Source organism: Xenopus laevis, chromosome 6L, assembly GCF_017654675.1.
Source record: "Xenopus laevis strain J_2021 chromosome 6L, Xenopus_laevis_v10.1, whole genome shotgun sequence".
NCBI lineage: Eukaryota > Metazoa > Chordata > Amphibia > Anura > Pipidae > Xenopus > Xenopus laevis.
In genome coordinates this window covers 88,801,526-88,821,816 of record NC_054381.1, presented here as the reverse complement: position 1 = coordinate 88,821,816, position 20,291 = coordinate 88,801,526, and the positions used below count along the sequence as shown (strand labels likewise).

Sequence of the window (20,291 nt, the reverse complement as noted above, 5' to 3'; positions counted from 1 at the left end):
TATAGCCATGCCGTTAGTGGCATATTGGAGAAAGATCCGCTCGTTTGGCGATGTCGCCAAACGAGCGGATCTTTGAGTCTATGGCCAGCTTTAGGCAACCAGCTAGAGGAAAGCAAATGATTCAGAGTTGTTAAACCAGCATGGAAGCTAGTATTGTAGGATATTTGTTTTAGGTTATCATCTGGTATTGTCTATTGCAATAAAACACAAAATACAGATAAAATCATTTATTAAGCTTTTCAAGGAAAACTAAAAATCTAAATGTATACAAATTTTAGCAGGATTGTGGTTTTAGATTCAAATAGATGATTACCAGTCCAGTATGCACACATACACTCACTATTTATTGGACATTTGCCTGTACAGCTGTTCCCATATACCTCAATTTGTTTCATATTGAAGTCTTCGGTTATATAGCCAAGATGACATAACATACAATTAACCTATATACTGTAGCTAAAACCACAGAGTTGTAACCTATTTTAAAAACAAATTGAGTTGTAAAAGAAGATTCAATCTATTGTTAAGTTTTGTGGAAGATGCAAAGTTGTGTGTTGTAACAAGAAGCAACAACAACATTGTCAGCTGTTAAAAAGGTAATCCAATATACAAGGAAATTTTCCCCATTTTAAAAATGTAGAGCTGTTGAGATTCAACCAAGGACTAAAATTAAGAGTCGGTTCTTCCAACTAATAAAAGCATCTTAAAATAAATTTAAATAAAAATTTGTAAAATACACGTGCTACAAGTCTTTTCCTAATCTTTCCATTTCTTCAAGAAGGAAATCAATATCAGATTTTTTAGAAGCTGGATTTGAAATAACCATCCTGAAAAAGTTAGGTTTGTCTCCTTGAGGCTGGTAACCGACCATAACTGTACCTTCTTCCATCATACGGGCTTTAATCTGTGGAGCAACCTATAAAGAAAAATGAAAATGTTGGCTTCTGCAAAGTATGAAGACTGCAGTTTTGATGTGAAGAATGAAAAAATTAAACCAGAACTTTCCTTCAGAAGATGTATGCAAGGCTGTAACAGAAGATTAACAATGTGCCTGTAGTATTCCGTCAAATATGTTAAAAATGCCTATTTAATGGCTCACTACACTGCCACACTCTAGATGTTTTTTTTAATAAAGATTAAAATGCCCAATCAGATTTGTAATCATATATAAAAATCAGCAATGGTAGCAGATATGGAAGAGCTATTTTTGATAGAACGAATCACAATATATGGAACCATCTTAAAGCTCAGGGACACATTCTTGTGGCACTCTAGATTTTGCTGAAGAACCAATTGCTCAGCCGAGGTTGTAGAGGAGTTGTAGCACAGTGATCACATACACTGTTATGATCACATAGTTACGTTAGGTGTGGCAGTGAAATTACAGGATGCCAAATTTGAAAACTTGTTGTTTTGAAAGCCCAGTCAGATTATGTCAAACTATTCATCCACTTGGTCTGTTAAGGTTTTTCCTAAAAGCCAGTTTGAGTCCAAATAATTTCTTCAGGAGGAAGATAAGAATATTGGTAATATTTTTGGAAGAGGCAAGTTTAATAAAGGCACAGGATGATGATTAAGGGATCAAAGCGGAAAAGTTTTACTTCGCATGAAGTTAATTATACTAGTCACTGTTACATGATACAATGGGAAGTTAGAGAAAAAAAAAAATTTAGAAGTAAATATAGGGCAAAATGCTAATGAAGAGACGCAACAGGTTACTATGGAGGGAGGGGGAGGACTCCCTACAAGGAAAGATGTCCAAAAATTGGTTTGAGATAGATGTAAGCTCTCATTTCCAGTGATTGAGCAATACATCCATATAATACCTATTAGAGGGTATCAACACAGGTAACAGCAGAGGGGTAATATATTGCATTAAGTGCCCATGTGGCCTTATTTGTGTTTGTCAGATATCAAAGCAAGGATTACATTAGCACACAATAGTTTTAGGAATCATGGTCTAGGTAAAGTAAAGCATCAAGAAGGATTAAAACCATTCTTGGCAGACATGGCTTTGAATCATTACAAAGTAATTTGAGATACGGTAATTTACTAGATAGTGAAGAAAATAAAAAAATAAAAAAGTGCGTTTGCGGATTTAGGTATTACAGAGCCAAGTCCCTAGAGAGTTAAAAGGAGTGGTTCTCCTTTAAACAATAGCGCAACCACTGGTGGTATGAACACACCCTGGTCAGAGGACTCCGTAATAGCAGGGTGAGCTGGCAGAATGCTGGTGTGTGATTTGTAAGGAGGGGGTCCCAGTGTATATCTGCCAGTGACTAGTTATGCCACCAAGTATGAGATATATAGATATACAATTATGTTATAGAACAACTTATTGCTAGCAATTTGGCTGCATTGATTAGTTTGATTTATTTGCATTAATCTACCTCTTTCCAGCATTCAAATGGGCATCTGTGACCCTGGCAGACAAATCCATTGCTCTGTGAGGCTACTTTGTTTTACTACTTTTCTAATCTGTCCCCCTTCCCAATCCTATACTTGGGCTTTTTGTCAAACCACTGTCTGAGAATAGGACCATAGTAACCAGATGTATTTCAGAAGCTTACAGAGCTACCAAACCAAAAGCTTAAAAAAAAAAAAAATATTGTCTCAGAATATTACTGTATTATACAAAATGTTGGGTGCAGTCCCCTTAAATTAAGTTAATTTATAAATGTAAAGTCTAGCAGTGGTGCATGAGGTTTTTCATTTTTTGTAAATGGTCACTATGGTTTTTATAACTGATTTTTCCATTGCATGGGAAGAAATATGGGTTATACAGTTATATGTAATTAATGTGTTGGTGGTTATAGTGATTAACTACTTTTTGTACAACCAAGGGGTGGTGCCCCTGAAACCTTCAGTGTGTTTGGCAGAAGTGTTTTGGTTCTAAACCTGACAAAAGCCAAATTGGTAAGCAGTGTAAAGATGTTAGCAGTTATTTAGATCGTCTCATTAAGCACACACAGGAATTCATAGTTTTACCTTATGCAGTTTTGCGTTCCATTCCTCATCTCTTGGTGCATGTTCCAGACTAGGTGGAATATACCAGAAGCAGACATTTGTGCACTCGGGCTTTAGAGAAAGATGAAAGAAATATTTACATTGACCATGTATGACAGTTAAGTACAGATCCTGAAGTAGTAGGATGGACAATTTTGTTGCATTATAAAAGTTATGCTAAAGGAGGGGGGGGGGGGATGAGAGGAAACTTATTTTTGCACCCAGGTAAAAGTAGGAAAAGTTTAAACTGTGCAACAACTATAGGAATTTAGTCTTGCACAACTAAATTGGCTAAAAAAAAATGTTTTTTTAAATTATCAGTTTCCCCGAGCTGTCAACCAATTGTAGTCTGTGTAATAAAACACACAGCATTTCTTTGTTACCTTCTTGTTACAGCCAGTCAGCCTCACCCATGTCCTGCTACTGCCCCAAGAAGCATTTAGTTACTAGAAGCTAGCATAAATGTCATAGCCCAAGGACTTTATGAAACCAAGTAACTTCTCATTACACCACTAGATATCCGTACACCACTAGGCATCTTATTAACTGTAAAGCACTCAAAGCAGTTATTAACCAACCTACATTTACAGGTTTCCTTTTTGTAAGTCTTTAGCAAGAAATATTTTTTTGCTCAATGTCTTACTGCCAGATTTTCATGAAAGAATGCATTTGTATCATAACACTACTATAGAGACTCCTATTTTACTAACTGGAAATGAAAGTAGGTGAAAGACGTAACTGTATCTGGCAAAACATTTAAGCTTTAGAGCTTTCAGCTTCATGCAAACTGATTGCAGCCATATTTTAAGGAATGCTTTCCTGAAGCACATACAAGAGTATTTATGTGCCATTTGATCTCCATACTACAGCCTAAACCATCTACTGAGGATTAACCTTATTTGTATTTACTGGCAACTTACCTTATCATGAAAGACAAGTTCAAAGTTTGGTTTCGATTTGAGCTTGTTATACAAGTATTCTGCAAGTTCAAGGATTTTGTTTATTTGGAGCTCAAAGCCACAGGTACCCTAAAGATAAAAAAAAGTTCTAAAATTAGACATTTCCATAAAAACCACAGGCTCAAACAGCACTGAACTAAAATAAATGTTACCAAAAACTAATATACTAGTTTCTTTTTCAATTGAACATTTCCTATAGATTCTCCATTGATACCCATAGGCCTCAAACTACTGACATGTCAATCAGTTGTATGGGTTGACATGGTATACTAGTTAGTCAGCAGCAAAAAATATTAAATAGCCATACATATTTGCTGGCTGCAGTGTGCATTCCAATAAGTGAAGAGACCAATATAAAGTTTTTATTCAAACAGAAGCCTGATACTTAAGCTATTAAAAACACCCACCCTTACTTTACTAAAAAAAAAAAAAATATTCTATAAAAGTAAATTCTATTCCACATTTACTAATCCATTACCTTTGCCTTCCACATTAGCCAGAATTTAAACACATCCACATGGCGGCCACACTGGATTGTCTTGTCTCCAGTGTCATAGGATGTATCATAATGCTTGTCCATTTGAAAAAGATAATCTGCACATTGCTCGTTACATGACTGCAGAAGACCCTATTAAGTAAAAACAGATTGGTTGTATGTTTGTGCACTGAGTTTCATTTGGAGGGGTTGAACCTTAGAGACTTGTCTTTTTTCACCTCAACCTAACCATGTTGTATGCAATTATGACTTTATACAAAACGTCATTTACATTTAAGAGCAAAAAAAATATATATTTCAATAAGCCAACTGTATGTGGCCTGGTTCTAAAGACATTTGGTAAATGCAGAAATCAGTTTGACTGGAACAGATTTCACAAGGTGATTTGTAGTCGATCATCATTGTCCAACAAAAGTCAAATCTTATAACAAATATATTTGAAAGTTACTTGTTCAAATTTACTGAAAGATTAATATGGGTAATTGTGTTTGTGAACTGCTTAGTTTGCTTAAGCACTTATGCCTTGATATAAAAAAAATAAAAGAATCTAGACCCAACAGGAAACAACTTATTGCAACATAGACAGAGCACTAGTACATTTTAGAAACATGGCGATATGCATAGAAAATTATTTAAATGAACAAACTTAAAGATATAACAAGGCACCTTGTATTCTTGGCCCCAAGTCTTTCATAAAAGTCACTGACATTTACCTTTTGCCAAATAAGTATTGCAGAGCATTGCAGTGGGACTCCCATAATTTTGTGAGGATTCCAAGTGACAGAATTAGCTCTACATAAAAACAAAATCCATAATTATTTAAGTTAAACCAAGTTAATGTCCACTATTTGGAATAGATGAAGAAGTTATGCTGCAGTACCTTTCAATTCCATTCAGTTTATGGCGATGCTTTTTAGACAACAGTAATCCACCACCCCAAGCTGCCTGAAAGAGCAAGGAAACAAAAAGCCTGTAAACACTTTGGATGAGATGTTTCAGTTAAGAGATATTACATTTAAAAAAAAAAAAATATATATATATATATATATATAAGTACACATCTGTTATGGCTATATAAAAAAAAAATTAAATTAAATAAGTGCTCCTTTCGTGGGTGAATACACAATGAATGGTGATGTCATCCACCATCTCCAACAATATACAGAAGGCCAGGGGGGGGGGGGATATGCCTTACATCAACATGCATCCAGAGTCCATATCTTTTACAAATATCAGCAATACTGACGAGGGGATCAAATGCACCAAACACCGTTGTCCCAGCTGTGGCACTGACATAAAACGGATGTTGTCCCTGTAAATAAAGTTAGATATGTTAAACTAGCCCAATTAAGCATTAAAATAAACCAGAACAGGTCATCTCTCACTTTATCAGCCACTCATTATGCATTTAAGCCATGTACAGTGACAACTGAATAATTCATTTAGCAAAATCTCATAGGATAGCATTAAGGCTCTTTATTACAGCTGACAAATGGGCCATCTATTACATTTAGGCACTATTGCATTTCCAAAATTAAAGTATGATAAAAATCTCAGTAGCGATAAGAAATAAATACACGTCTTGCTTCAAATAACATTCTAGTAACATAAAAGCTTAGCTTAAAGTGACCCACATCTTATCAAATGAGTCCCTTCTACAAGAGCAATATAGCAGGTCTTGTTAGAGAATATACATGGAATAAATATTGCATGCGCACAACAGGATACTTTCAGTCTTTTAACTAATTAAGATAGCAAAGAATGCACTTTTATATATTACCCCTGAACATAAACGTTAAACTTACTTGTCTTTCAGCTTTCTGAATTTTATCTTCCAAATCAGATGGAATCATTTTACCCCTGTTTGTTTAGAATGAAACAAAGGTCACTATCAAAACAATCATTGGATTTTACACTTTAAATTATTTACATAGCATAAACATTCTGCAGAGCTTTACAGTGTACCATAACATCAGTCCCTGCCTCAGTTGAGCTTACAATCTAAAGTGCCTGTCACCACACTATTGCACCTTCAATCAGTTGCCAGTTAATCTATCTGCCTGTAAGTTTTTGGAGTATAGACAGTATTAGGGTGAAGACAAATAATTGGCTTTGCCAAGACACTACATGTGTTTTTTTATTTTAGCAGAGGGAATTCTAAGTGTGGTCTATGGCAGGGTATTTTCTTTCGCATATTGTAGCTGCTACTTTTTGTACTACATGCTGGTTACAAAATACTCTGCCATAGAGAATACTGAGAATTGCCTCTGCTAAAATCAAAAGCTTAGCAAAGCCAATTATTATTTATTTTGTAGCTGTGACAAGTAGAGTTATTAGTAGCAGCTGTGTCTTCAACCTTAATGTTACACAATGAAAATTAATGCCAACCACTCCTACTGCTCCTTATCCTGATGCAAGGATTGTACATTGTCAACAAGGGAACAGAACTGCGGGGTCATAAGATCCAGGCAGTTTTGGGCAACTGTAAAGTGCTCCATGTGCCACAAGTACAAAGGATCCATAGTTAACCGACTAAGGGCTTTTATCCCCAGTGTACTAAAACTGGAGATAAATATCACTGATGTTCCCATACAAACATGTAATCCATTCTGTGCTAAAAAAAAAAAAAAAAACTCACTGCATTTCTCACAGGTGCTCAGTGGGTACTGTATCTATACACAGCCTGCCAGTAACCCACCACTTTAGGCATCAATTCACCTTTTAAACAAATGTTTTACCTCACTTGGGGCAATCCTGCAAATAAACACCGTATACATTATAGTAACACAGTTTTGAGGAAACCTACCTTTCATCACACTTTACTGCAATGACATTGTCTGTTCCAATACCAAGAACTGAGGCTGCTTTTCGAAAAGAGTAGTGACTCTGCAATAAGAAAAGAATTAGAATATCATAAACAGTGTGGCTGTAATTGTTGTAAAACAACCTCATCACATTGCATCGTCCGTGATAAAGTAAAATATTGATAACATTCAAATTGTTCCCCATTCCCCTAATGGAAACTTCCCCCCCCCCCAGGAAAATTTAGTCAGAATTAACTTAGTGATGGGGGGGAAGCAAAGCTATAGGACTTTGTTGAACGGTTATTTTCCATTGTAACTTGCCGATATATTTCCACTGTAGAGATAATTAAATCCTGTGCTAAATATGGAGACCCATAGGTTAAGAATCTAATATTCTTAAAACGCTTCGCTCATACTATTGGCAAGTACAAGCTACTGTTGTATTACAGAGAAAAGGACATCCAATTATTTTTTTTATTTTTTTAAAAAAGTATATATGCTTAAGGACACAGCACACATTAATAGTTTACCTACCTGTTCTGATGTAAAGACCGCAATCTGTGGAAGTGCTGCCATTCCCTTTGTTTTTACTAAAGGGAAATATTTGTAACGAGCTGCTTGAAGGCTGTAAAGATTGGAGATTGTTCCACCTATAGGGTGAATAGGGGAAATTACTCAAAATATAGTAGACATACATCCAATGTACAAGAACATGCAACAATCTAGGTTCTCTTATATTAACAAGTTATTTTCTAAAATCTACACAGTGTAATACAGAACTATATCAAAAGTAAAACACATACACAGGGCAAAGTACAGTTCTATGCATGGTCCCTCGAGAATGATGAGGCCAAGGATTTTTATACTAGAGGCAGCATGCTTACAGACAGTCACAGGGATTCTGTCATGATTATGGCATTACTAATTACATTTTCTTTGTTCTTGTACTTTAAGAAATAACCCAACACGTCACAATGGAACTGTAGTAACCATGGGCGATCCTGGCCCCTCCGCCGCCTGAGGCAGCAGCAGTTGCTGCTGTCCCCCCTCCCCTGGAAATTTGCTCTTAAAGTATCAGGAGCAGCATTTTTGCTGCCCCTGGTATATAGTGGGGCGCTGCCACCTGAGGCGATACTCAACTCATTGGCGAAGCACCCCTGATAATAACTGAAGGAGTCGTGGCATGGGTTAGCCAACTTGGATTTTTACTATGGAGTGCTGTTCTCATAGCTACCACTAGGTGGATCATTTTTTGTGTCTGAATGCGGTTAGTGGTGCCATTAACTGATGCATTTTGTAAAATGTTCTTCCCCCCATGACAGAATCCCTTTAAGTATACATTATATTGGATCTAGTTTAAATAGGCTGGTTAATATTTTTGCTTACCGGGAGAGAATATGCCATCTGCTTCATTTTCTCCCCATCCAATTATCTCTTGCATTTTTTTCAGCACAATCTCCTCCATGGCTATAAACACTGGTGCAATTTCATATGTAAACCTTTAAAACAAACCCATGTTAAAATGGAATAGTGTGGAATTTATACCTATATATAACCAGTCTTGCAAAAAATGTAATATAAGCTTCAGCATGCTGACATGAAGATTCTAAATATTATTAAACATTCAGTACCATTTCTGTATGTTTCTCTTTAAATTCTGTTTTCATGCAAGAGTTGGGCGGTAAAGATATTCGACAGATACAATATATCTTATGGGGGAGGGGGCTGCTTTTGTCTACAAGATCCTATCCAAAGTTCAGTATCTATTACAAGCAGCCAATCTAAATTTCGAGAGAAGCATTTTGCAAACTATGCCAAAGAGTATTACAATAACTCTAAAAGCAGTGGTATAAAGTCTTCATACACAAGAACTTAAAATAATTTTATATACATACATGTTTGTGTTAGCAGTTGCAGTCAGCCATTCACCAGCTAGTCCAATTATATCAAGGCCACTGGAAAGTTGATTGAAGTAACGTGGATGTCCTTACAAGAAAAAAAAAATTATATATACATATATCTATATATTACATGTCTACAAATGCCACTATACACTGGAAAATTGCATAACTCTAACCTGCCAGTTCTGCCTTTATACACATTCTTGTCCATATCCAGAGACATCTATGCATCAGAATAGATTATGGCACAAAGGAAATTTTGCACTACCAGTGTTACCACTACAATATATATTTTCTTCAGGTTGGGGGAAGTGGAGTTGGATAAGGGTTGTATATGTGAGGAGCAGTAAGAAAGTGTATGTAGAGAACAGTGATAATTAATTTATTTCACACTCATACAGAGAGTTGTGAAATCCGGTATAGGCTTATTCGATACTGTTTGTTAACTTCAAATTTTTCTCACCATTAAGTTAAACTGGCTCAGGTGCCAATTGCCCCGAGCCTCTCGCTTAAGGAAGGGGGGAGAAAGAGAAAAATCGTCCCCAACTGCGATAGCCCCAATCTTCAATTTAGTATTTAGCTTACCGGATTTCTGCTGTGACCTGGGTGCAGCCGCCCCAAGTCCGTCGCCAAGAAATAAACGCCAAGTTACGATTATTGATGTATGGCAGCGCACTCCAGACCACATTCAATAGTCACCAACACCGCAGTTGCTTGTTAAAAAGATAAATTTTATTTGAACATTAGGCTAAAAAGCGTCTGAGGTCTGACGCGTTTCGTGTTCACACACTTCCTCAGAGAACAGTGGTGTTTCCCGGCAATTGGCAAGTTAATTGTAGCTATGCCTTAATTGAATGTCTAGATACTTTAGGTTCTGCACATGAAGCCATAGTATTACACGTTTTCCAATTAAGTAATTTTTGTATGCACTGCTAATGAATGTGGTTTTATAAATAAAATGCATGTATGGATATGAATGAGCTATTTTTTCCCCCTCCCGATTTGTAGTGAAGCACTTTCTGGGTGGTGGAAATTCTTTGCAGCTAGGATTTTATTCTGGTGTTTATACTGCAATAGCTTGAGCAATGTTTGTACTTTTTCAGGAGGAGTTAAGATCCTATAGCAGCTTTAGGAACAGAAAATTACTAGACTAAATTAGTCAACTCCAGGGACCCCAAGATAAAGAACAATCAAGAATGTGTCCTATAAAATTCCTGCTACATAGTTGCGAGGTCTGACCCCCCCCCCAAAAATTGTAATAGTAATGAACAAGAGGGGGGGTAGGAGTAAGATTTGCCCTTGCAAAAAAAAAAAGGGGTTTATCGCCTTTTAACTTTTAGTACACTCCAGGTAATGGGAAACAGCCCAGACTAGAGCCAGAGTATGCCAGATCCTCATCGGGATCTGCACAAAAACAACTGCAAGATCTCAAAAGTAATTGTGAAGATACTTTAGGTAGAAATCCAAAAAAAAAAAAACTGGTCTCTAATGACTATCCTCGACCACCACAGTATGTGGCTCCTTAGCAGAGAGTGTACATATTTCCCCAACTCGATAAGCTTACTTGCCACAAAATATAGTATATTTAGCATAGAGTGCCAATTGGACATGTTAGCCAAAGGCTCAAATGGAGCAGCCATTAAAGCCTTCATGACACCAGCGAGGAACACTTGGCTTTATAAACAGACAAACTCTTCAAAGCATTGACAAGCGAGTGCTCTGTCCAAGGTTTCCATGTCAAAGCCGATAACGCTGAAACTTGACCTTAAAGAGTGCTATTACTATATTTCTGGAATCTTGAAAATAGGAACTGGACAAGCAAATTAGAAATCAGGATTTAGAAGTTCTGTATTCTTTTCCAAAGCAAAACAATTCCACTCTAGTACTGAGCTGATGTGGAAGCCAAGGTCAGGATGATTTCCTCTGAACTTCCAAGCCATCAAGGATAAAGGACTTACATCCTTGAAATAGACTGGATAGAAACCAGCTCAACTGTATCTTTTTTTTTTTCGGCCAGGAGACCAAGCTCTTTGGAATTGTGCTCCTAGGAACACCAGGGTTTGTATTGGGGAGTTAGGCAACTCTGCCAGTTTGTGATCCAGCTAAATTATTTTAGTCTGCAAATGAACTTGTCCCCATGAGCTTCCTCCTGTGTGGGCTACCAACAAAAGGTCATCCAGATAATGGTACCTTGGGATTCCCGGTTCTCTTAGGATGGCTATAATAGTCACCAGGACTTTTGAAGAAGTTCTGGGAGAGATTGAGGCCAAAGGGTTGGCAAGTGAATTGCACAAGTTTGCCTACAATGGAAAATGATACAAACTTGTCATGGAAGCATGCATCCTTTTAGTCTAGGTCTACTAGCAAAAACTCAAGGAACTACCTGAATTATTATTTGCATAGCATAAATTGGTTCAGAGGTCTGTTCATAAAACCAGTGTATTCATTCAATGTTTGCCATTTTGTCACCCTGTGATTGTCCCTAAGAATTTTCAATGTCAAATTGTGAAAATTTTTATGAGCATAATGGGAGTCATTTATATACTATGTTCAAGTTATGCCACAACTTACCTGTTTTTATGCTATATTTTAGAGTACCACTACAATCAACAAGAATTTGTTCTAAAGGCTCTGGCTGGTCAAATAATTCCAAATTAAAGCCTTCCAGTCCTTCTAGTAGCTGGTGTGGATGATGAAAGTCAAGAACTTTGCTTTTGCCGTCATAGGTCTTCTTAATATGATTGAAGAGAATTTGCAAGATTTCAGCTAAAAATTGTTCTGTACACTTTTCTCCATTTCTTGCAGGGAGCAGGTCTGTAAATAAACATGAATATATCATTATATAATCTAATTAAAACATCCAATTTTTTTTTTTTTTTTTTTTTTTAAGCATGCCTTTTCCCTCTCCTTTTATAGAAGACTGATTGCTGAAAGCTTGATTCAGTCAATGACTGGGTTTTTTCCATTCTGATAACACTAAATTTGCAGGCTATTATATTCCATGAAGCCAAATATGACAAAAATAGCCCTGATGCTTGTGAGGAAGGGTTTGGTATAGGGAAGATCCTGCTATTAGAGGCAATTAAGGAGAAGCAGTCACATTAATATCTCATTATGTTATATAATCTTATGCTACATAAATCAGCCATTGGTACTACTAATTAACACAACTGGTTACGTTTATCTTAAGGCTGTTAGAAGACAAATTAATGTTGATTTTATGGAGTGGAAGGGAATATTGTAAAAAAAAAAAAAAAATTCAGGATGTCAAAACTAATTAGCGATGCAGAGTTGCAACCCTGGCAATGTTTAAATATATTGCTCACTACTGATACACATAGGATATTTCATTAATATCACAGTTAGGCCCATAAATCTTTGGACAGACAACTTTTCTAATTTTGGTTCTGTACATTACCACAATGAATTTTAAAGATGCAGTTGAACTGACTTTCAGCTTTAATTGTGGGTTGAACAAAAAGATTGCATAAAAATGTGAGTAACTTAAAACCTTTTCTTAACACAATCACTTCATTTCAGTGGCTCAAAAGCAATTCAACAAATAAAAAAAAAATCTGAATAAAATGTTAGTTTCTAATACTTGGTTGAAAACTCTTTGCTGGCAATGACAGCCTGAAGTCTTGAACTCATGGACATCACCAGATTCTGGGTTTCCTCCTTTTTAATGCTCTGCCAGGCCTTTACTGCAGCAGCTTTCAGTTGCTGTTTGTTTGTGTGGGCCTTTCTGTCCGAAGTTTAGTCTTCAACAAATGAAATGCATGCACAATTGGGTTCAGATCAGGTGACAGACGTGGCCATTCAAGAATATGCCACTTCTTTGCTTTAATAAACTCCTGGGTTGCTTTGCTGTATGTTTTGGGTCATTGTCCATCTGTATTATGCAACGCCTCCCAATCAATTTGACTTTATTTAGCTGGATTTGAGCAGACAGTATGTCTCTGAACACCTCAGAATTCATTCGGCTGCTTCTGTCCTGTGTCATATCATGGATAAACACTAGTGTCCCACTGCCACCGGCAGCCATGCACGCCCAAGCCATCACACTGCCTCTGCCATGTTTTACAGATGATGTGGTATGCTTTGGATCATGAGCTGTTCCACACTTTCTCCATACTTTTTTTGCCATCATTCTGGTACAGGTTGATCTTGGTTTCAACTGTGCTGGCTTTATAGGTGTTTTTAAGCAAAGTCCGATCTAACCTTTCTATTCTTGATGCTTAGGAGTGGCTTGTACCTTGCAGTGCACTCTCTGTATTTACTTTAATGAAGTCTTCTCTTTATGGTAGACTTGGATATCAATATGGCTACCTCCTGAAGAGTGGTGTTAACTTGTTTGGCTGTTGTGAAGGGGTTTTTCTTTACTGTTGAAATTATTCTGCGATCATCCACCACTGTTGTCTTCCGTGGATGTCCAGGTTTTTGTGTTGCAGAGTTCACCAGTGCTTTTTCTCTCTCAGGATGTACCTGTAGGTTTTGCCACTCCTAATATTGCAGCAATTTCTTGGGTGGGTTTTTTCAGCTTAAGGATGGCTAGTTTCACCTGCATGGAGAGCTCCTTTGACACCATGTTGTCTGTTCACAGTAAAATCTTCCACATACCAGCACCCCCCCCCCTCCTCAAATCAACTCCAGGGCTTTTATCTACTTAAGTGATAATGACATAAAAGGAATTGCCCTCACCTGCTTGTGAAATAGCCTTTGAGTCAATGCTCCAGTTACTTGTGAGCACCTGAAATGAAGTGATTGTGTCAATACAAGACTTTAGTTCCTCATTTTTATGCAATCTTTTTCTTCAACCCACTGAATAAAAGCTGAAAGTCTGCAGTTTAACTGCATCCAAGTGGTTTAAATTTAAACTTCATTGTGGTAATGTACTGAAACAAAATTAGAAGAAGAAAAAAAAAAAAAAAAAAAAGTTACCTGTCCCAAAGATTTATGGTTTTAGAGAAGAAAGGCAGAAGCGCTCAAACCACCCGCCACACTTTAATTTCACAAGTTGGAAACTCTTTCTATGTAGCGGTATATTATATCATTCAATGCAAATGCGCTCACCGCTGTTTCAAATTGGCTCGGGTGCACTTGCCCCGGGCCCTCCGCTTAAAATATTCCAATGTGGTAAAACTGTGGGTCACTCACCGCTCCTGTTCGGTGGTCCGGGTGCTGCGCCCCGAACCCTCAGCATGGGGGAGACATCAAAGTAAAAAGACAACTGCTTGGCACGCACTCCACAGGACTCCAGGTAGCGGTAAAAACTTATTTCTTTATTGCACAAACATATATCCTAACGCGTTTCGTGTGTTGCCACACGTAATCATAGGCATGCCTATGATTACGTGTGGCAACACACGAAACGCGTTAGGATATATGTTTGTGCAATAAAGAAATAAGTTTTTACCGGAGTGCGTGCCAACCAAAGATTTATGGGCCTAACTTTATATTGCATATGCAGTGTTGGAATGAAGATTGACATGAAGTTTGTTAAAGATGCTCATGTTTTTATTCATTTTAGTAAATATGCAAATCAGTTGTTTTTTGGGACCTGCAATCATTCTGAATTAAGGCTAAAAGGCTCATGTACAAAACAGTGGGTGCAAAAATAAGCTTACATAGCATTCAAATAAATCTCATTTATGAAGGTGTTTACTATAGTTGCTCTTCAATACTTGCACTGAAGAGATTGGTTTCTTGTACAGGTAAGTGACCCATTTTCCAGACTGCTCAGAACCTGGTGTTTTCTGGATGAGGGATCTTTCTGTAATTTGGAGCTCCAGACCTTAAGTATACTAAAAAAAACGGCTTGCTTTGCCTCCAATAAGGCTTAGTTGGGATCAAGTACAAAAGGCACTGTTACAGAGAAAAGGGGTATCTTAAGCTTTTAATTATCCGACGTCTATGGAAGATTATAATTCAAAGCTTTGAGTAATGGATCATTTATGCATGTACTGCTCTACAGTGCAGAGTACACTACAATGGCAACCTTGGAATTACTTGCCTTGAGCAGGCAGTATTTCCAGATTTCCGTATTCCCTCAGCCTGCTGAACTGTACACTTAATTGTATTCATGTCAAACTGGAATGTACACATGATGATGCAGTTTGTTGCAACATTTGGCAAGAAGCATCAGGCTCAAATTTTGCAAACATGCATATACTCCTGGTAAACTTATTGCATTTGGGGTTAAAAAAGGTGGGGCAAATGGCCCTTAGTAGGTGGAGATTTAGATTGTGTGCATTGCAACTGAAGAGGCCACACATTTGTTTCTTTGGAAACTGCTTCATTTGGCTTAACACATAGTAAAGCAGTACAGTAATTAAAATACCCCATAAACCAAAAAAGGGGTTTTTGAAGTAGGCTACAGTCTATTTTGCACAAGCAGATATTTAAGTTATGATTTGATTAGACACAACAGCAGCCTGTTACTGTGCTCCACAGAAAAATAATTTTAGCCCCCCCCCCCAAAAAAAATATCCAGTTTTACACACTAAAATATATATAATCCATTAACCCTCCCTCTTATTCCTGGGCCCCTGCAAGGTCTGCTTCTTCTGTAGTTAAGACAGAGACAAAATGCCAACTAATATAAGAGGTAATGGTTCACAATATAATGAAGTTTACCTGAGGAATAAAAGTTTGAGAAATTAGAAATATATTTTTCATTGCTCTTTAGCCTATCTTCACTGGTAGACTCTTGACAAATGTGTTTTTCATGTAGCATCTTGGACGGACTTTTTCCTTCATCCATGTGTGTACTAACATTTTCCATTTTGTCTGTTGAAAGGGAAAAATAAATAAATTTAGCATGAACCAAGCAGTTTTGTGGCTATGCCATCATATTGGTCATTCAAAAAACAAAGAATCTTCATCATAGATCAGAATAGTTTGACCCTAGCTGAAAGGTGTGACAGTAGGAAGACCAGAACACTCAGCACTACAATGGGCCATTTGGCAAGAAGGCAGATTCTATGCAAGCTTCATTCACATTTTGCTGAAACAGTGCGGATGCACATTGCATTAGAACATTAACAACGAATTTCAACTGTGTATATAGACATGACCGATTTTATGCAAAACTGCCAAACTGACAATGTATGCACTAATTATCTAAATGTAGTCATTTTCTGAGAAGAATTTCACATCCAACATTGTGAAGACACCATGGAGGACTTGGCAAAACTAATATTCCTAATAAATCGAAAAAAAAAAAAAAGTATTTTGTTTACTGCCATATTCCATGCTCCATAAACACCTCTAAAATGGTCACAATGTATGCTTTTGGCATTATTACTGGAAATATTAAAACAAAGGGATGAATAAAATATGCCCTATTTGTGTTTTCAGTAACACTACCTTTCCTTTTAGGGCTCCAAGATGCTTTGGTCTGTTTAACAGGGCAGATCATATGCACACACTCTCATGTTACCATAACACTCACATGTGTTACCTTGTATTAGTAATCTGCATGTTTCAGGACAGTCCCGTTAAGCAGCATGCAAAATATGCAGTATATACAGTCTACAAAGACCAATAAGCATTGTATACAGTAAATCATGGTGCCCGATCTCTAAAATTTCTGATTAAAGAAATCTGCAATAAATATAATACATAGATAAACACTATGGGGAAAATTCACTAAAGGGCGAAGTCACCAAAGTCAGTCACCCTGGCGAAAATTCGCCAGCGATGATGATAGCCTAGCGCAAATTCGCACCCTAACGCTGGCGAAGTTGCACTCTGGCGAACGGGGCAAAAATATGCAAATTTACCAACATTAGTCTTTTTCTGAATATGACCTCCTTCGCCAGAGTTTACTTCGCCGGGTTACAGCAGGCGAAGTGCAATAGAGTAGATAGGAGTTTAAAAAAAAAAAAAAAAGTTAAAAATTTCCCAAAATAGTTGAAATTTTTTCTAAGTCCCAAAAAACGCTGTGTCTTCCTTTTTTTCCCCCCCCAAGGGTGATAGGCTGAAAAACAATCATACATTTTTTTGGGGGCACCCTCCTTCCCCTAAGATCTGGCACATGTATAGGGCAAAATAACTTATTTTATGAAGCTTTCCCAGGCTTGTGTAGTGTAATGCATTTGCTGCTACATATACGTTCATTTTGTACTTTAACTTGGCGCCGTATTCAAATGAGGCATCGATATCGTAAATTCGTTTTGCTTGACGAATTAACGCTAGCGTAACTTCGCTACCATTCGCCTCCCTGAGCGCAAATTCGCATTTTTAGTGAATTTGCAAAGCGCAGGAGAAAATATGCCTGGCAAAGTGCGACGAAGCAGTCGCAACTTTGGATCTTAGTGCATTTGCCCCTATGTGTTCACATAGAGGTGGTACTGGGAAGCAAAGATTTTAGTGGCATCTAATAAAGCACTTTCTACAACACATTCAACTAAATTAAAATTCACATTATAATAAAGATGTATACAAGAACTGATATTTACAAAGCAGGATTTAGGGATAGCCGTTAATGGATATGTACAGAAATATTTAAAAGGCTATCACTTAAACTGCCAAAATACACCCACAAACTTAAGTGCTGATATACTAAACAGACTACAAGAGCTGAAGACAGCATATACAAACTGTCCACACAACATAAATGGTGTGAAAATTTAAAAAAAAAAAAAAAAAGTGATTTGCTGGACATTAAGGAAAAGCAACTACCAGTTTCTCAAACTAAGCCAGAGAAGTTTAAGATGTGGTTGTACAAGCACTGTCCTGATTTGCATAGTTCACTTTCAAGTGCCACATTATGGGGCCCATTACAAAATACATTGCTTATAGTGCCAGAAGTAGCCCCCACCCCATAGGCTTCAATACAAAAGTCACAGTAACTGATCAGTGCTTGAACTAGCCATTTATATGCAGTGATATAGGAAGTCCGCAATCATACATTGATGGAATTTTAAATTTTGTTTGCCATTGTACAGAAATGCATACATTGCCAAATTCCACAAGACTTAAAATTGTAATTTATTGCCGACACTGCTCACATAGGTTGTGAAGTACTGGTGCTCACCAAGTCCAAAAGCCTCTCCAAGCTCAAGTCCACCGTAGTACAAGGAATACTAAAGCATGCAGAATGTCTAAAAAAGTCAGACAAAGCTCAAGTTAATTAGTTTAAATGTAGGGAAAAACCAAACATTTTAGCTTGTTTTGCTTTATACACTTATGGGGGTTTCCCAGAAACTTGCTTTGATTAGTTTTCCTCTAATCGAGTCAATAGATGGCCTTTGGTTGTTGCTTGTTTTGCTACATACACACACACACACCAATGGCCCACTCCCATCTTTTATCTCAATGCAAGGAAAACCATGCAAGTTTCAGTGAGGACCCCTTTGTGGCTTATTTTGCTATATATACACACCCAACAAAGTGGTTCTTCACTGAAACTTGCAGGGCTTTCATTGCATTGAGCTAATCTTTGTTTGTGACTTGTTTTGCTATAAACACCAAAAAAAAAAAAAAAAAAAAAAAAAAAAAAAAAAGAAAAAAGGAGTCTTCACTGAAACTTGCATTGAGCTTTTAAAATGAACTAGGCTTTTTTTGGGTGTATAGCAAAGACAACCTACAAATGAAGGCCCATTTCATTTTTAAGTGTCAGTGAGGACCCCATTGTTGGGTGTATACTACAAACAAAAGCATATTCCATTTATTAGCTCAACGCAAGGAAGACTCCTTTGTCAGATGTGTATAATAAAACTAAAACAATCTTACATTTTCACATAGTAGTAGTAGGTATGAAGCAATTTTAACACATTAACCCTTAGCACACCATTGCCATGTGAACAAGACAATTTTATACACCCCCCCTTTTTTTTTTTTTTTTTTATAAAGGATTAAACAAGTTATTCAAGTCACTTTATTCATAACTACCCATTCATAGCCAACCATTTGGTGCCCAGTGGTTATTGTTTATGACTAGCTTACTATTCAATTTATGGGAGCTGCACAGACAGGACATTTAGTTGAAGGGGTGGTTCACCTTTAATTTAACTTCTACCATGTTATAGAATGGCCGATTCTTTGCAAATTTTCAATTGGTCTTTTATTTCTTATACTTTAATTATTTGCCTTTTTCTTATTTCCCTTGGTCACATGGCGGTCACAGACTCCAGCAGCCCAAAACTATTGCTCTGTGAAGCTATAGTGTTTTTGTTATTTTAAATACCTTTTTATATTCCTATTTCAGCCTCTCAAACCACTGCATGGTTGTTAGGGTAACTTAGATCCTACCAACCAGATATCTGCCAATATTTCAAAACTTGAGAGCTGCTGAACAAAAAAAGTAAATAACTCAACATTGAAGATGAAGTGTACACACTCATATTTTTTTAAAAATTGTTCGGTGTTAATCCAATTTCCATATATTTAAGTTCCCAAATAATGAATTTACCTGTGCAGCAGCAGTTAACTGCCTTGGGAAAAAACTCTCTATTACCAACACATCTGCTTTGCACTTTGGTCACATTTGCAGGTGGTAGATCAAATTAGCTATAATAAGAGTATTTTTAAATATCAATATATTAGTTTAAAATAAAAACATTGCCTCTTTGATATACACCTTTTTAAAACGGAATATTGGTATATATTGGATTTTGGACTATGGTAAGCACACAGACTCTTCATTTTCAGTGTAGCAGACTGACTTTGCCTATAAACAGCCTTAGAGATAAACAAAGTATGCAATTGTTACACTTACGTATGACACTGGAAACTGTAGAGAAATCCACCACTGATGTCCCACTAACAGGAGATTCCTCTCACCTTCTGTACAAACAGCTTGTGAATGAGCAGCATTGCAGCCCTATTTGGAGTCCCTGGCTGTGGGTGTGGTCATACCAATTGTTCTGGCAGGGAGTGGATGGATACTTTTAGTTACAAAGTTATGATCATAAAATTGATAAGCTTATCAATTTTATGATCATAACTTTGTAACTAAAAAACCCTGTTTCAAAACTATATGCACTAGCATTTTTACTTGAATCATTGAGACAGGGAATTAGATTTTTTGAAATTGGCCTCAGGTGTGCACCCACAACCTTTCTTTTTTGTATTTGTAATTGCTGGGAGCTATGGCTAAGCTCCATGTGGTTTGTTGCAC

At 37.0% G+C, this 20,291-nt stretch overlaps 1 protein-coding gene across 12 annotated transcripts; it reads right to left on the bottom strand.

The window, feature by feature from the left end:
• Positions 1-212: 212 nt before the first annotated feature.
• Positions 213-20,047, bottom strand: gad1.2.L (glutamate decarboxylase 1 (brain, 67kDa), gene 2 L homeolog). Of its 12 annotated transcripts, none has more exons than XM_041566253.1 (17): positions 19,890-20,044; positions 18,128-18,273; positions 15,803-15,955; positions 13,868-13,916; positions 11,738-11,980; positions 9,161-9,251; positions 8,652-8,764; positions 7,800-7,915; positions 7,268-7,347; positions 6,267-6,321; positions 5,657-5,773; positions 5,342-5,406; positions 5,175-5,253; positions 4,444-4,593; positions 3,927-4,034; positions 2,989-3,078; positions 213-916 (listed from the first exon to the last, which is right to left on the bottom strand). In XM_041566253.1, the coding sequence occupies exons 3-17, from the start codon at positions 15,842-15,844 to the stop codon at positions 743-745; spliced, it is 1,572 nt and encodes a 523-aa protein (XP_041422187.1). In that variant the 5' UTR covers positions 15,845-15,955; positions 18,128-18,273; positions 19,890-20,044; the 3' UTR covers positions 213-742. The 12 variants fall into 12 exon arrangements, with proteins under 12 accessions (XP_041422187.1, XP_041422186.1, XP_041422185.1 ...); XM_041566252.1 differs by having other exon boundaries at positions 18,181-18,273; XM_041566251.1 differs by having other exon boundaries at positions 18,207-18,273.
• Between the last annotated feature and the right edge of the window lie 244 nt (positions 20,048-20,291).

What these genes read in the sequence shown, in the direction of transcription:
- gad1.2.L (XM_018267712.2), bottom strand. Translation starts at nt 15,950, where the DNA reads ATGGAAAATGTTAGTACACACATGGATGAAGGAAAAAGTCCGTCCAAG. An exon ending in CAATACTTATTTGGCAAAAG is followed by an intron (nt 4,594 to 5,174) that starts GTAAATGTCAGT and finishes TTTACTTAATAG; the next exon opens with GGTCTTCTGCAGTCATGTAA. An exon ending in AACTTGTCTTTCATGATAAG is followed by an intron (nt 3,079 to 3,926) that starts GTAAGTTGCCAG and finishes CTTTCTCTAAAG; the next exon opens with CCCGAGTGCACAAATGTCTG.